This window comes from Vombatus ursinus, unplaced genomic scaffold (assembly GCF_900497805.2).
Source record: "Vombatus ursinus unplaced genomic scaffold, bare-nosed wombat genome assembly UNPS02014813.1, whole genome shotgun sequence".
Taxonomy (NCBI): Eukaryota; Metazoa; Chordata; class Mammalia; order Diprotodontia; family Vombatidae; genus Vombatus; species Vombatus ursinus.
This window is the reverse complement of record NW_020954591.1, coordinates 17,062,289-17,079,216: the sequence shown is the minus strand read 5'-3', so window position 1 is coordinate 17,079,216 and position 16,928 is coordinate 17,062,289. Positions and strand designations below refer to the sequence as shown.

The 16,928-nt window shown below is 38.4% G+C and overlaps 1 protein-coding gene across 3 annotated transcripts in view; it reads right to left on the bottom strand.

Moving 5' to 3' along the window:
* The window catches only part of SACS (sacsin molecular chaperone), a 45,282-nt gene extending 31,443 nt beyond the window's left edge, over positions 1–13,839 (bottom strand). For 2 of the 3 annotated variants that reach the window (XM_027877646.1, XM_027877648.1), the window contains exons 1-5: positions 13,726–13,839; positions 13,366–13,516; positions 4,484–4,574; positions 3,505–3,590; positions 1,339–1,450 (exon numbers count right to left, since the gene is read on the bottom strand). In XM_027877646.1, the coding sequence (XP_027733447.1) occupies positions 1,339–1,450; positions 3,505–3,590; positions 4,484–4,574; positions 13,366–13,516; positions 13,726–13,736 (451 nt within the window). In that variant the 5' untranslated portion in view covers positions 13,737–13,839. Of the gene's footprint in view, positions 1–1,338; positions 1,451–3,504; positions 3,591–4,483; positions 4,575–13,365; positions 13,517–13,725 lie in introns of those variants that run through there. The other variant, XM_027877647.1, reaches the window with a different exon arrangement.
* Between the last annotated feature and the right edge of the window lie 3,089 nt (positions 13,840–16,928).

Here is a 16,928-nt window from a genome sequence, read left to right as displayed (position 1 = left end):
TATCTTTTATGATTTCATTTCCTCCATTTCTAGAACACTTCAGTGGCGCATGGTGAAAACTAGATAGAATTATGAAACTGGGGCTATCCTGTCTGAGGCAGGACTTGAACCCAAGTCACTCTGACTCTGAAACCAGTCATACTACACTGCCTCTCAAATAATTATAAGATTTAAAGTAATATAGTTACAATTCAAGTCCTATAAAATAGCAAAAAGGGGGAAGGGAGAATCACAAAGGACCACAGATTTAGAGCCAAAAGAAACCATACAGGCCACTCAATTCAATCTTCCCCCCAACTTTACATATAAGGAAACAGAATCTGCGGGAGGTTAAGTGACTTACCCAAGGACACACAGCCAGTAAGTAACTGAGGCAGGAGTTAAATTCAGGTCATCTTAACTCCACGCCCAGCACTGTATCCACTGTGCCTCCTACCTAGATATACAATGTTTATACCAGAGGCCTTATACTATAAAATGTATCTATAACATAAAATATATGTCTAATACATTATGAATTTAAGGTAACTACAGCAAATATTACCATTTAGTAATAATTTTGTCTTCATAAGCATTTAGAAAAGCTTTCTTTTTTCAAAGATTTCTGAGGGTGACAAACATCTCTTAATATAGCTGTCTACAAAACTTTGAACTGATTCCTTATTTATTCCTTGAAAAATTTCCCTGTAGCAATCAGAGGCACTTAAAATCATTCCACTGACTTCAGAACTCAAAGTTGACATCAGCTTTTAAAAACTGTTATTTAGACATGTAAATACTTGAAGACCTAAGGGCTTTAATTGTGATGTTTGGAGAAGAGAAATTTCTTCAATCAGGACTTCTTTTTAACTTTTTTTTTTTGGCAAGGTAATGGGGTAAAGTGATTTGCCCAGGGTCACACTGCTAGTCAGTGTCAAGTGTCTCAGGTCAGATTTGAACTCAGGTCTTCCTGAATCCAGGGCCGGTACTCTATCCACTGCACCATCTAGCTGCCCCCCTCTTTTTAACTTTTGTATTCTTATCATCCTCCCTACCTATGACCCCCAACCAAAAAATATTAAACATCACAGAAGAGAAGACCATTAAAAGGGCACCAGAAATATATCTATGGACTTGAAGAGAAAGGAATGATCACATTCCTTTGTCTTGTTCAGAGTAAGATGTATTTATTCGAACATCATATAAAGCTGAGCTTCAAGACTTTTTTTAAAAATGTCATCTGGTGAAGGCACCTCTTTAACACTGGCTTATTATTAGACATTGCTGAACGAGTGGAGAAACAAAATACAAAGTGTTAATTATAAAAGAACAAAATTTGCCCTTACCAACTATACTTACCTTGATATTGCTCCATATCTTTGGACCAGAGAGTCTCCTTTCCATATTGAGTTTCATCATATAAAAATTTAACTTCTGTGGCCCCAGCATCTTCCGCATTCTGAATTAATTCCTAACCATAAAAATATACCCAAAGTAACTTTATTTTACAAATAGATATTTGATGCCCATCTTGCAACTTACTCCATTTTCAAAGCCAATATACAATTGATTATTGATCATTTTAGGCATTGTTTTGTTCCCAACTACTGAGACTGAGTGCCACCTACCACAATCTTAACACCTCTGAGATTCCTTCCAGCTCTAGACCTATAATTCTATCATCTTATAAACTCTAGACAAGTGAGGAGATGTTAAGAAACATCCTGGTTAGCCTAAGTAATTTAAAGTCAATAGGCCAAGTAAATTGCATCCCAAGGTATTGAAAAAAATGAAAAAAAGCCACTGTTGAACCACTAACAATAAACTTTGAAAACTAATCAAGAAAGGAGTCATAAGTATAAAAATGGGCAAATGTTGTCCCCATTTTCCCAAAAAGGAAAGAAATAATCTTCAAACTATAGGCCAGTGATCGTGATTTTAATTCCTGGAAAAATAGATGATATTATTAAGAGATGGTTTATAAGGCATTTAAAACGGCAAAAAGTGATCCCCAAGAGCCAACCTGGCTTCCTCCTAAACAGGTCATGCCAGATTAACATTTTCTTATTTGACATGGTGATTAGATCGAGAGAGTATAGCTGTGAAATAACTGGATTTCATCAAAGTATCTAACAAAGTCACTCAAAATATCCTTGTGGACAAGATGGAAAGAAGCAAGGTAAGTGAGAGAAGTTACTTTATAACTGCTTGAATGACCCCACACAAAGTATGAATGAGTAAATCAAAGCCAACTTGACAGATTTACAGTTGAAATGCCCCAGAGCTGACCTTATCCCTATGCTGTTCAACATTTTTGACAACCACTTGGATAAAAGCAACAAAAAAAAATGCTTATCAAATCTAAAAATGACAAAAAGGTGGAAAGGAGAGCTGACATGTCTGACAACAGGCTCAGAAAAATCTCAACAGGTAAAAAGATAAGTTGAATGTAATGAGAAAAATAATAAATGTGAAGTTCTGCACTTGAATTTTAAAAAAAGTGAACAAAAGCAGTTTAGGGGAGAAATAGCTAAGTAACAGTATCATTAAAAAAAAAGATCTGGCAGTTTTGTGTACTGCAAGTGAGTCAAGAGTATTACATAGCAAACAAAAAAAAAAGCTATATGACATCAAGCTTCATAAAGAGAAAGGAGGGGATAAGCATTTATATAGCACCTACTATGTGTCACTATACTAAGCACTCATTACAAATAACATTTCATTTGATCCTCACAACAACTCTGTGAGGTAGATGCTATTATTATCTCTACCTTACAGTTGAGGAAACCAAGACAAACAAAGGTTACGTAACTTGCCACAGGTCACACAACTAGTAAGTCTCTAAAGACAGATATAAATTCAAGTCTTCCTTACTCCAGGCTCAGCTCTCTATCCACTGTGCCACCAGCTGCCTCTGAGAGGCATAAGAGAAGCATATTGTTTACCACTAAGAAGATGACAGACCCTCTCTGAATGTGGTATCACTATGAAAGAATAAAGGACCACACTAATTTCTGGACATGACATTTTATGAATGACATGAACAAACTGGAGCTAGTCCAGAAGTCAGCCAAAATAGTGAGGAAAGTGGATACCATGCCAGATTTAGTCAAAGGTATTAGGGATATTTAACCTCCAAAAAAGAAGACTTGAAACCTGATAGCTCTCTTCATGTACGTAAAGCCTAACCAAATAGAACAGGAACTAAGACTGGTTCTCTGTGATCCAGAAGAAGCAGAACTAGGGAAAATGGGTTTTGAATAGGCATATTTAAGTTCTGTGCATGGTAATATTTCTTTTACCAACAAAGAGCTACTTAAGGAGGTTTGGTTTCCCTATCACTAGTGGTCTTTAAGCCAAGTGTCCACTTGGCAACGATGTCTTAGAGGGACGTCTGTTCAGGTATACACTGGACTAGATGATTTCTGAGGTCCCTTTCAAAAATGAGATTTTAAGTTAAATGAATGATCAAAATACTCTCATAAACTCAGTTTATCTAACACAAATCAATAGTGTACTCTGTACCTTAAGAATCTGTCCTCCTTCTGGATACCTTCTTAAAATGTCCTTAAGAAAATCAACAAGAGGTGGAGTTGTTTGACCAAATCGGCCTAAAAGCACAAAACAAAAGTCATTGTTAACTTTTTTCCCATCTTGAAAGTTACCCACCTATTCTCTATGATGTAGTTTTGTTTCAAAATTTGATGCATCTACTCAATTTAAACCTTTCAAAGTATTCATTGTAAAATAACTCAACTACATCAATCCCTTTACAAAAATTAAATTTAATTCCATTAAATAATTGAAGTTTAAAAGGATTTTATGAAATAAGTTTATTATAACTTTTAAAGAGTGCTCCATGATTTCATTAAGGAGCAGCACAAAAGTATTTAGTTCAAAAATAAAAATATAAAGTTTTTTTGAAAATAAATATGCATTACTTAATTAGTACCACTGCTACTAAAAAATAAGGCAGGGAAATTAGTTCTCTTTCATTCTTAGTAGTAGCTCTGGCCAGCTATTTTAATTAATTATCCATTCCAATTTCACTTGCTGTGAGGGGTATCATACCTAGCTTTCTGCCCACTCATTAAAAAATTTCTGATTAGGTTTGCCTAGTGGAGAGATTTAATCATGCATTTAGTTTAAGAGACAGGCATCTTCTGAGCTGCACAGGGCAGGTATATTTGAAAACAAAACAAGAAAAGTTTGTTCTTAAAAAAGAAAACCATACTGCTAATTTTCTCTATATCTATTATTTTACAATGATTTACCATCCATCAATCTCTCCAAAATCTTTCTGTCCATTATTATTTGAGGGGAGCCTCATTACTCTTTATTCATAAAACTGCTTAAATTAACTTATTCACCCTTGTTAACTTCATTTTCCTGATGTTCTCTCAAACCATCACCATTTCATAATATTTTCTTATTCTTTGTCTATAACATGAAGTCATTTTGCAACAATATAAACTTCACACCCTTCTAAGAATCAATGATATACCTCCTCCTCTTAAGCCTTTTGATTGAAGGTTTAGAAAAAGATCACAATTTTTATTAGTGAGAAGGTCTCCAATCCTGATCCAATCAGATAACTGAAAAGGAAAAATAATATAGATGATGTATTCCTTAATCATATAAATTCAAAAGTTGTCAACAAATAATAATGCCTGAGTTATCCAGTATCACAAAGAATATAAGAAATCCAAGGAAGTAAATTATTCAGAAAACTGAAGTTTTAAAGCTTGAAGATTTTTTTAAATGTTTTGGAAATTTTTCTAAAATGCATTGTACATTTTCCCTCCCAAAGAGTATATTTCAATAGATCCATGATATTCTTAATATAGGTTCTCCTTCTAACCGTACAAACCACAACCTGAAGTCTCTTCAACTCGTCTTTCTTTCACATCCTCCATAAATTCTTATAAAAGCCTCCTACATAGCCCTCATAAAGGATCTATCTGACATGCTGAAGACTTTCCTCTAGCATTTAAGATTTAGTAGGTACCTGAACTGTACCTGAACAGTTCTGTTTTCCTTCACTGATTCCATAACCAGCCTACCTCTTTTTCAGATCACATATTTCTTGTACCTTTTAGACCACTTCTAGAATACAAAATCATTTTAATATATGCTTTTAGTTTACACTTGCCATATAGCTCTCCAATGTCCTTTGCATCACATTGAATTTTAATTCTTCTAAGACTGTGGAGTTTCTTTGATTCACAGCCCTATAGTATTGCAGAAGGATATTGTTTAAGACACAATTTTTGTATCTGCTAAGAACTTGGGGTCTTTGAAAGTGCTTCATGATTTCCCAAAAACAATTTAGCCCACTTTGCTCCTTCTATTTAATAATGAACCCAGTTTGCTGTCCATCTGCAATGATAAACCAAGTAATACATAATCATGAAGTAACTCAATAGGTTGCCCATCAACGGGATATCAGTTTGAATAGGCTTTGTTAAACAATTTGGTTTCTCCTACATGGATTGTAAGTCAATATTTTTTTTAGTAGTCATGAATAGACATTCATGGAATGGGAATGGAATATATATAATTCATTCTGGAGCCCTACACAATTATCACTATAGTCATCCCTTCCACATCGTGACTTTTCCCATCGCAATTTTGACATATTGCGAGTCAGCATAAGATATTAGATGGGGATTTGGGGAGAGTTTTGTAAAAGCTACAGACAAAATTCAAAAGCCAGCAGATGATACAGAAAAATTCTTAACCCAAATTTTGCAATAAGGTACGGTAAACAGCCCATAAAAGAAAAAGAAAAAATTCAGACTTCTTCTCTGGTATGAAGAGAGGGTCAAAAAATTTTAAACGGATTTTCCAGATCAAGGGGACATTGCACCCCTGACATCCACAATGTGGAAAGGATAACTGTATATCATCTACAAGGGTAAGCATCTAGAAGACTTCACTATCTATAGAATATGTCTCCATTTGGATTCTACGTAGTGAACATTTTTGTAAAGTACATGTTTTATGTCTCATCTGATGTCAATGTGTTAATGATAAAGTTATTTTTTGGATATAACCAAGAAATCTTATATTACCTAAATAAAAGCCTTTTAGAAAACTTGTTGGAATAGAACCTTCAACATTATGTTTTGCTCTACTGAGTCAAATCTTTTTTTTTACAATCAACAAAATAACAAAGACAGTAGGATCTTATATTCTTGATAGCTTTCAGTTAATTTATGACTAAAAATGTGGTCTGCTATAGAAAATAATTTGCCAGTGTTTGACAAATCTGAGAACATAAATTACTTAGGAAAAAATTCCCTATTTCACAAAAACTTCTGGGAAAACTGGAATAAAGTCTGGCAGAAATTAGGCTTAGACCAACATTTACAATAAATCCACCACAAATTCAAAATGGATACATGGCCTTAACATTAAAAATCATGCTATAAAAAATTAGAAGAGAAGCAAATTTCATACCTTTCACAACAGAAAATGTATTCATAAACAAGGGAGAAAGGTTAATACAAAAGTTAAGTAGATAGCTGATTACATAAAATGAAAAGATTTTGACAAACAAAACTAGGAAAAGTAGAGAAGTGGTCAAATGGGAAAAAATCTTTCTATCAAATTTTTCAGACAAGGTTTGGCATCCAAGATATACAGACAACTAAAAGACTGTCTACAAGACCAGAAAGGGGCTCATAACTTCCCTATTACCACAGGTAGCAAATGCTGACCAACTGCCAACAGGCAGATAAACACAGGAGTCCTGGGAGAGGCAACACCCCTAGAAGACTAGTCCTGCTTCTAAGCCCAGTCCTCATAGCCATCATCCATTAAAGCAACTCCTGCAGAGAAGCAGCCAGACATACCCACCAACTACCCCCTCAGGGTAGGCAAGCCTGTCTAGCTAGCACCCTGAGTAAGAAACCGGAGTCAGCATGTGGCAGGCAAGTCAAACCATCATGACCACCTTGGCCAGTATCTGCCCTCAGACTCCAATGGAGATAGCTCAGGATACTGAACCCAATAGCTTTTGGAATGACAATGTTTTCAGCCCCTGCCCACAGGCATCATCTTGGGGAACCAACCCTTATAGAAAGGGCGATTGCTCCTGCAGATGATACAGCCACAGCTACTAATATGAAAAAAAAGTTGTTGCCACAAAGTCTTTGGCATTGTCAAATGATTCAGCACCAGAAATTTTAGAAGTGTAAATGACATTAAAGAATAAGCATTACCATCTGCTTCGCCACTGCCCCCCAAAGACCATAAGACTTTTTCATGACTTGGAGCTGAAACTTTTCATATATGTTGTCTTCCCCATTAGAATATAAGCTCCTTGACAGCAGGTACTGTCTCAGTTTTTCTATGTGTGTGCACAATGTTTTGCACATATTAACCACTTTAATAAGTATTTTTTTCAGTAAGAATGTGAGCTCCTTAAGTAGGGACTACATTACTTTTTTTAATTTCTATCTCCAGTCCTTAGTATAGTGTTTGATACATTGTAAGCCTTTAATAAATGCTTTTATTTTTCATTCATTTAATTCATTCAAATCTATTTCCCAAGAGATAAGTGGTAAAATAAAATAAACAAATATTTCTCAAAAGAACTGCAAACTATTAACAACCTATAAGTAAGAATGCTCCAAATCACTAATAGTAAGAGAAAAGCAAATTAAAATAACTCTGAGGTTTTACCTCACACCCAGCAAATTAGCAAAATTACAAACAATAGGAATAGTCAATGTTGTGGTAAAACAGGTATTCTAGTGAAATTGTGGGTAGAAATGGAAATCAGTACAACCATTTGAAATGCAACTTGGATTATGCTAATAAGAAGATTAAAATAACCATACTTTTTGACCAAGAGAGTCCACTACTAAGCTTATACCCCAAAGAAAACATTGATAACAAGAAAGTTCTCATATATGTCAAAATATTTATAGCATTTTTGTGGCAGCAAAGAACTGGAAACAAAGGTGCCCACTGATAGAGGAATGGCTAAACAAATTGTGGTACGTGAATGTAATGAATATTACCATGCCATAAGAAATGAGGAAGATGACAAATACTGAGAAACATGGAAACATTTATACAATTTGATGCAGGGTTAAAATAAGTAAAGCTAAGAAAAAAATACAAACAATGACTACAACAATGTAAATGTAAAAAACAAAAACCAATCAAAAGAGAATGTTGAAAAATTACAAAGAACAATCACAGTCCCAAAGAAAAGATATGAGAGGACACATTACCCCACTCCTTTGCAGAGGTAGGAAGCCCTTGGGTACAGTACATTGCTTATGTTTTCTCACATGATATAGATGCCTTCTGTCACTATCTCCTCCCTTAGGCCTGTCTCACATGAACAGGTGGCCCTTCTCCTTGCCAAGCCAAACCTCTCTCTACATGCAGAAGTGATTGCATTCCATTCTGTCTTCTCCAGCAGATGGCCCCTTCTATCAGCTTCACTTTTTATGTGCCATGCTGTGTGCTAAGCACTTTACAAATATTATCTCATTTGATCCTAATAACAACCTTGGGAGATAGGTGCTACTATGATTTCCATTTTACAGTTGAGGAAACTGAGGTGACCAGAGGTTACATGACTTGCCCAAGATCACACAGCTAGTAAGTGTCTTAGGACAAATTTGAACTCAAGTCTTCCTGACTCCAGGCCCAGTATACTGCGCCACCTAGCTGCCTCAAGTCTCAGCTAAAATCCCTACCAGCTCAAGAGGTCTTTCTGAATTCCCTTCAATGCTAGTGCCTTATCTTCAATTTATCCTGCATATAGCTTGTAGGTACATAATTGCTTGCAGGTTCTCTCTCCCATTACATTAAGAGCTCTTTAAGAGGAAGGACAATTTTTACCTTTCTTTGAATCCCCAACACTTAGCACAGTCCCTGGCACATAGAAGGTGCTTAATAAATGCTAGCCAACTTGACATGAGAAAATGTATGACTGGGAAAGGATGTGGGTTAGGCATACAACAAAAGCAAGGGATAACAGAAGGAGAGTTAGGGCTGTTCTGATAGCCACAAAATGAAAAAAGACACTGAAGAGGGCTCCCAGAGCACTGGATAGATTATCTATAGAGAATTATTATTAGCAATAACTGACATTTATATAGCACTTTAATATCTGCAAAAAATTTTGCATAGATTTTTCAAATTTGATCCTCACAACTCTGAGATAATCACTGCAGATTTTTGTGGGCCAAACCTATTATTTCATTGTTATAGGCAACTCCTTTGGAAGAAACTCCTACCAATGAAGATTTGCAACTAAAAAAGCAAGGAAACAGACTTATAATAAATGATTTGACAATGATCACATAGATATTTAGTGTCAGACATGGCATGAACCCAGGTTTCTCTTGAATCTCATAGTTCATTTCATTAAACCATCCTACCTCTATCTATGGAAACACATACACAATAATCTCATGGGATAAAATGTGAATGAGAAGAGATCTGTACCTCTAAAAATTACCCATATTGACGAAGTCACAGGAGTCACCTCGGGAACCTTTTTTTTTTTAGTTTTATAGTTCTGGTATTCTGGGACAGAAGTACTTCCCATTAAGCTTACATTACCATATAGGCACACTGAAAATCTAACCAAATTACAGGTTCAATCCTATTAAAAATACCAAACAACATTACAAATATCATTATAGCAAATCCCATTTGAACAATCCATTTATTAAGTGATTACTATGTGCCAGGCACTGTGCAAAGCACTGGGAATAAAAAGTAAGGGAAAAAATCCTGCTCTCAAGGAGTTAATACACTAATGGTGGAGAAAATATACAAACAACTATATACATATACAAGATGTATACAGGATAAATTACAGGTGATCTAGGAAGGAAGGCAATAGCATTATGGGGGACCATTAAGGCTTCTGGTAGAAGGTAGGACTTTAGCTAACACTTGAAGGAAGCCACAAAAACAAGGAGGTATAAGTGAAGGTTGAAAGAATTCCACATATGGAGGACAACCAATGAAAATGCGAAAAGTTGGCAGATAGAGTGATGTGCAAAGAATAATGAGGCCAGTGTCACAGGACTGTAGGGTACATGGAGCAGAGTAACTTATGAAAAAGACTAGAAAGGTAATATGGCTATAAAAGGCTTCAGAGGCCAAAGAGAGGGTTTTATATTTGATTTTCAAGATTTTTATCTCCAAGTAACTGGAGTTTACTGAATGGGCTAAGGAAGGAGAGAGGGAGTAACATATGGAGACCTGTTCTTTAGGAAGATTATTTTGGTAGTGGAATGGAAGTCAGATTAGAGTGAGGAGACTTGAGGCAGGGAGACCAACCAGTAGGCTAATACAATAGTGCAAGAATGAGGAGATAAGAGTCTTTGAAGAGAAAAGAAAGCATATTTGAGAGAAGTTGCAAAGGTAAATGAGAACTGGTAATTGGATGGGGGGAGAGGGAGGTGAGAATTGGTGTTGGTGATGGCAAGGATGGTGGGAACCTTTTCTAACAGGGATACTTCCCTGAAATATGGTTGCAGGGACACGGCTATCTCCACGAGGGTCTGTGGGGAGGTGATGGTTGATCAAAGTGGAAGTGATTTCACTCACTTGGCACAGGCTGCTCCTATCTTTCCTTCAGGGTCCCTTGCTGATTTAGTTAGCCTGGATTGCCTGCACTGTAGGTAACCACAGGCAGTTGGTGGGGATGGCTGGCTCTGTGTCTGACCCCTGTGCTTTTGGCATTGATGCTGGAGAGAATAGGCATCAACTGCTTAAAAATTTTTCCCTATATGGTTCACACATTTGAAATACATTAACAAGCTCCTATTTTAAAACAAATACTTGTATTGTGGGTTTTTCCCCCTTTTTGTAATATTTTTAAATTTTCAATTAGTCCAAAGAGCAATAAAAAGATATGGTGGCTGAAGAATCTCAACACTGCTAATTTGTAATGAAGAAATTTAGAACCTATCAAGGGCATATGCGCTCAGGAAAAGAAGTGAGTGAAGCATAACATATAGGCAAGCCAAGTATCCACTGATTTTCACAAAATATTGAAAGAATCACAGAAAGGCCTCCAATAGTAATTGGCAGGCCCTTTATGAAGGATGTAAAGAAAGACAATGACAAGAATCAGACATGATGGATAGACGCAATCTGCAAAAGTAGAAGGAGTACCTACACTGATGAGAGCACTGATTCATTTAAGGAATTTTTTAAAATTATTAAAACCAAGATCTATCACTATGTCTAAATAATAAATGTGGTTATAAGGCAATGATATTTATTGCAAGTTTATTTTCTAGTACAATCCCTTCAAAGTTAGCAGAAATTTCATTCTGAAAAATATTCAAGTACTTTTCATGTAAGAAGCAATGAAGTAATGAAAAGAACCTGGATGAAGCCAAGAGACTTAACTTTATTTGACATTTACTTGTGATGCGTTAAGTGTAGTATAACTACGAACAGGTAATAAAATCACAAAATTTCAGGAATGGAAGGCACCTCACATATCCAAAAAAGAATCAACACATTGGAAAAGTTGTCATTCAGCTTTTGACTGAAAACCTCCAGGAAAGGAGATCCCATCACTTCGAGTCAACTCACTCTACTCTTGAATTGCTCTAATTGTGATATAAGGCCAAAATATCACACTTAAATTTTCTTCCTGCACCTATTGCTCCTAATTCTCCCAAGAGGGCAAAACCAGTGACTGAACCTCTCTGACCCACACTTTTCACATTTGCTGAAATGAAGATAATGCCTTTAAGACTGACTTCACTGCTTACTTCACAGCACAGTGAGAGAGCACTGGCTCTAGAATCTGAGGATCCATGCTCAAATTCTCTAATGCTTACTACTTCTGCAACCTTTGGCAAATCACTTAACTTCCATGGGCTTCAGTTTCCTTATCCATAAAATGGGAAGACTGGACTAGGAAGAACTTAAGGTCCCTTCTACTTCTAAATCTATGATTCTCTAAATAATATATTTTAAATAATTTGCTAATGTTAATACCACTTATGTCAATTATTGTGGACCTATAAAAATGTATTCAAAATATCAGATTTTCTATTGCAATAAATTAGCTTGTGTTTCTAAAAAACAAAATTGTAAATTCCATTTTACTCCCATAAAGGAAAAGTTGAAGGCAGAGCCAAAACCAAGGCATGGAACAAGGTTGCTGCTGCAGCTCCCCCCCCAATCTCATGTTCTGAGGTTCAAGATCTCTACTCAAGGTCTCCACCATCCTCAACTAAATTTGTCTTAAAAAGTTAAGGTGTGGGGCAGCTAGGTGGCACAGTGGATAGGGCACTGGCCTTGGAGTCAGGAGGACCTGAGTTCAAATTTGTCATCAGACACTTGAAACTTACTAGCTGTGTGACCCTAGGCAAGTCACTTAACCCCAATTGCCTAATCAAAAGCATAAATAAATAAATAAATAAATAAAAAGTTGAGAACATTTTTTGTCTGCATGCCCCAGGTGTCAAAAATCTTAGGTCAACAGCTGATTTTTTTTTTAATTCATGTCCTTTGATTTCACTGGTGTAGAGAGTTCCTGGTGCAGAAACTCCTTCCACTAATATAGATCCGCAACTAGTCTGTTACATATATGGTCTTAGAGGGTTTTTCTGGGACACTGAGAGATTAACTAACTTGTCCACAATAATGAAGCTGTGTGAGATGCAGGACTTTAGGTCAGCTCTTCCTGATTTCTGGGCCAGCTTTCCATCCATTGCACCTCCTGACTGAAAATGTTAGAAAAAAAAATCCTCTTACCAAAAAATAAAAAAAAAGGTAAAGATATAATATTTGATGATTAAGACAGCAACATTAGAATACAAGCAAAAATTATGCCACTCTGATAACTGTACCTCCAACCAAAAAAAAAAAAAAAAGCCCTCTAACTACACTGAAACTGAGAAGCATTCTGAAAAGTCTTAATCACAGGAAGTGAAACTTCAGAGTAATGGGGCCATTCTTTTCCTGATGGAGGGAGGGAGTATTGGGGCAGGGAGGTTAGGATGCCTACAAAAACAAAACAAAACAAAAATCAAGTAAAATATTTAAGGGTTTGGAGTAATTGTTTCAAACTTATCTTTAAGTGTTTTACAAACCATTGTTTCCAGGATGTATCTAATTATCCACTCTACTTATTTATTCCCATTAGACCAAGGAGTCCTTGAGAGCAGGGACTTTGAACCCTCAGCACTTAGCTCAATGTCATAGCATACAGCAGGCATTTTATTTTTTGCTGTTGACTGCTCAGATGCTTTTTCTTTGCACTTTTTACATAGCGAATGCTAGATGCTCAACATTATGCATTTACAAAACGTTATCTATACGTGTCATTCCATGATCGTGTACTGTCATCTGGGCATCTAGAAAAGTTGTAAAAGTTACCTCCCGACCGCGGTGCCACAGCTGTTGCTCTGACGCCGGAAAGTTGGTGTCCTGGTAAATCAGCTCCTTGACTTCACGGACGGTGGCGAGGGGCGGCACCTCGTACGTCCTACAGCCCACGCAGCCGTGGAAGATGGTCACTCGCGCTAACCTGGGCGGAACACAAAGAGATCCATTGAGCCAGGGCGGGCGGACGGCGCGACGCCAGTCCGGGCTCGCGGGGGACTCGCGTCCAGCCCAGGGCAGGATGGCTGACCCATGTGGGGCTCGGCGTGCGCCCCGGGGGGCCCAGGCCCCACCCCAGGATCCGAGACCACCGGCGCGGGGTGGGATGAGTCACGAGCCGGGTGGGAGCTTTACCTGTCCCCCATGGCGAGCTGTCCCCGATGGCGAGCTGTCCCCGGATCGGTGGCCGAGAAAGAAGCCCCGTTGGGATTCGGCGGCTGGGATGGGGGGCGGGGAGGCGGGGGAGAGATTTGGGGCGGGAGTCTCCAACCGCGGCCTCAGCTGCCCCTCCCCCCGTGGCTCAGGGTCGCAGACAGTCGCGCCGCCACCGCCGCCGCCTTCACCGAGGACCAGGCACGACCCCGCCCAAGGGATGCCCTGAGCGAGCGAGCCGAGGACAGAAAAGGAGTCCGCATCCCGCCCGCGCGCCACCTCACGTGACCCCGCCTGGCCCGCGCCGAGCCCACCGCCCCTGCCTCTGAGGTAGAAATGGAAGAGGAGGAAACGGCGCCGGCGCCGGCGCGCGCACCCTCCTCCCACCCCGCCCGCGGGCACTAGGCTCGCGCCCCGGGGAGGGAGCGTCTTGAGGAGGGAGCGCGCGCGCCGGGCCCGAAACCGTTAGTCCAGGAGCCCCGAAGCGCGCGCCCTAACGGATGCCTCCCGGCGGCGGGCTCCCGAGCACGCCTCGCCCCCTCCTTTCTGCCCCGCCCCTCCCCTCCCTGTTCCGCAGAATCAAAGACTCTTCGTCGGTCTGGAGAGAGGGGGTTCTTGCCCTCCCGTGGCTTCCGTGTGTGCCCCTGCCAGGCCTTACATATCTTATAACACAAAGTCAGCACGTGCTGCCCACGCCATGGTCAGGAACACCCCCCCCCAAAACTATTACAGTCATTCCTCGCCCCCACCTTTTTCGAAGGGCATCAGGTTACTTCTTTACAAAACAGGCTAAGAAAACCACCTCTTCTGGAGGCCTTTACCTTTTAATGACCAGCAGCGAGGGATGGCTATAGGCCTCTTATTGCCGCAATCTATACAACAATGCAGAAGAGGCACTTTTCATTGTAGAGTTCAATATACAATCAGACAGTCAATGAGCCTTTATTAAGCTCCTACTGTGTGTCAGGCATTGGGGTAAGCTGAGGACTGAACTAAGCACTGAGGATAGGAAGAATGATAAGAGATAGTCCCTGCTCTGGAGGGCAAAGCACTTAGCTTCTGAGGCTCTATCATCTAAATATGGAATAGGGGTCTAGATCTAACCTGAGATTCCAGTTAGACAGTTTGGTTTCCCCCACCCCTACTTTAATCCTCACTATTTATATGTACACTTGTACCCTCAATCTGAAATCCTTTTTTTTTTAATCTGAAAGCTTTAATCTGCAATCTTCTTATAAAGAATGCTTTTTTGTTTTAAAAAAAAGCTTCATGTGCTGTTATTTTCAACATTTTAATATATTAGCAACATGCTTCATCACATCCCTCTCCCTCCTCTTCTTTCATGGCTCTTATATGTCTCTCCCTTATTTGCTTTTTTTACCTTCTTTGCCACCCTACTTCTCTTCCCTCTCTTTCCTCAGTTCCTACTCTTATCCTAACATCTTCTCCCTTCCCCTCTTGTCTTTTTTCTATTTTTTTCTCCCTGCTTCTTATCCCAAGGCAGAGATGGAAAATACAGAGAGAATTTTTTTTTAAAATAGCATTCATTGTGATGGAATAGTCTTGTGCTATCAGAAATGATGATGGGGATGGTTTCAGAAAAAATTGGGAAGAGATGTATGAACTGATGCAAAGTGAAATATGCAAAATCAGAACTATTTATACATTAACACCAATATTGTAGATATAATCAACTTTGAATGACTTAGCAACTCTAATCAGTACAATGATCAACTACAGTTCCAAAAGACTCATGATGAAATATGCTATCCACATCCAAATAGAGAGCTGTTACATATTGAAGCATATTTTCTTTATTTTTATTTTTTGAGCTAGTGAGGGATTTTGTTTTACATGCCTAAATATATTTGTAATGGAATTTATTTTTCTTTCTTTCCAAATGGGGTCATACGTGACTGAAATGACTGAACAACAAATGGGTGGGGAAAGGAGGAGAGAATTTGCAAGGGAAATTTTACTTTAAAAAAATAAAAGCATCCATTAAACTCATTTCTTTCCCTGTGTTCATCATAAGGTACAGAGTTTTAATCATGTCACTTCTCTGAAAAAAAAATTTAGTGGTTCCCTAATACCAATAAAACAAAACAAAAACAGAAATCAAGGAAAGCATTTAAATATGAAAAATAAAATGCAAATAAAATATAAATTCCTCAGCTTAGTGTTTAAGGCCTTCCATAATCTGGTTCCAGCTTACCTTTCTATCCTTTTCATACTATTCCCCTTCATGCATTCTATATTCCAGCCTAATTAGACTACTGGGGGCTACCTGAAGTCAACATTTTCTCTCCCAACTTAACCTTGTAACATTCTATCTCCTCTTCATCCTTCTCAGAATCTTTGTAGCCTTCAAAAAATACAAAGTTATAAAGAGTAGAACTTAACGTATGTCTAATAAGAACTAAAGAAATTCAGTGTTCAGTTTGAAATCAGAGTACGTAAATGGGTGAAAATCTGTTTTGCCTTCCTAGATATCCCTAGCTGCTAGTACTCTATCATTCCTCATTTGTATTATACTTATTTGTGTACATACTGCATTTCTGTCTGTACCAGCTCCAGTAGAATGTATGTTCCCTGAAGGTAGAGACTTCTTTGTTCTAATCTTTAAATATCACAATGGCTTGTACATAGTAGGCACTGAAATAAATTTTGTTGAATTCAATTCCTTTTGAAGTTGTAATGAGGGTTTGTTGCATGTTGGGTACACCTAAGATGGTGACACACAAAGAAGATGCTTGGGGATTTCTTTTGGTCGTTTGGAGGACTGGAGCATGTGTGACTTTCTACATGGACCTACCATGTGTTTGTAAGAAGCTTTTTTCATGTTTTGTCTAGCCAGAACGGCTTGACTCAACAATGGCCAGGGCCTTTGCTTTTTTCTGTATTTTCATGTGACAGTGAAGGACTCCACTCCCACTATAAGGAAAAGATGGGGAGGGCTTGAGGCCTTCTTCCTTCTCTCACACCCCCACTCCTACCTTAGGTCATGTGACTCTGAGAAATAGGCTTAGATCTATAACCTTTTTGTTCATTCTTTTCTGTTCAAGGTGCAGAGAGAATGGAGTCTCTCTAATCTGACTTGTAATCTTGCTGCAAGCCATGCAGATCCAACAGTCCAGGAATCCAGGCTAGATATTGCAGCCAGCAGTGATGCGTGGAGCATGAGT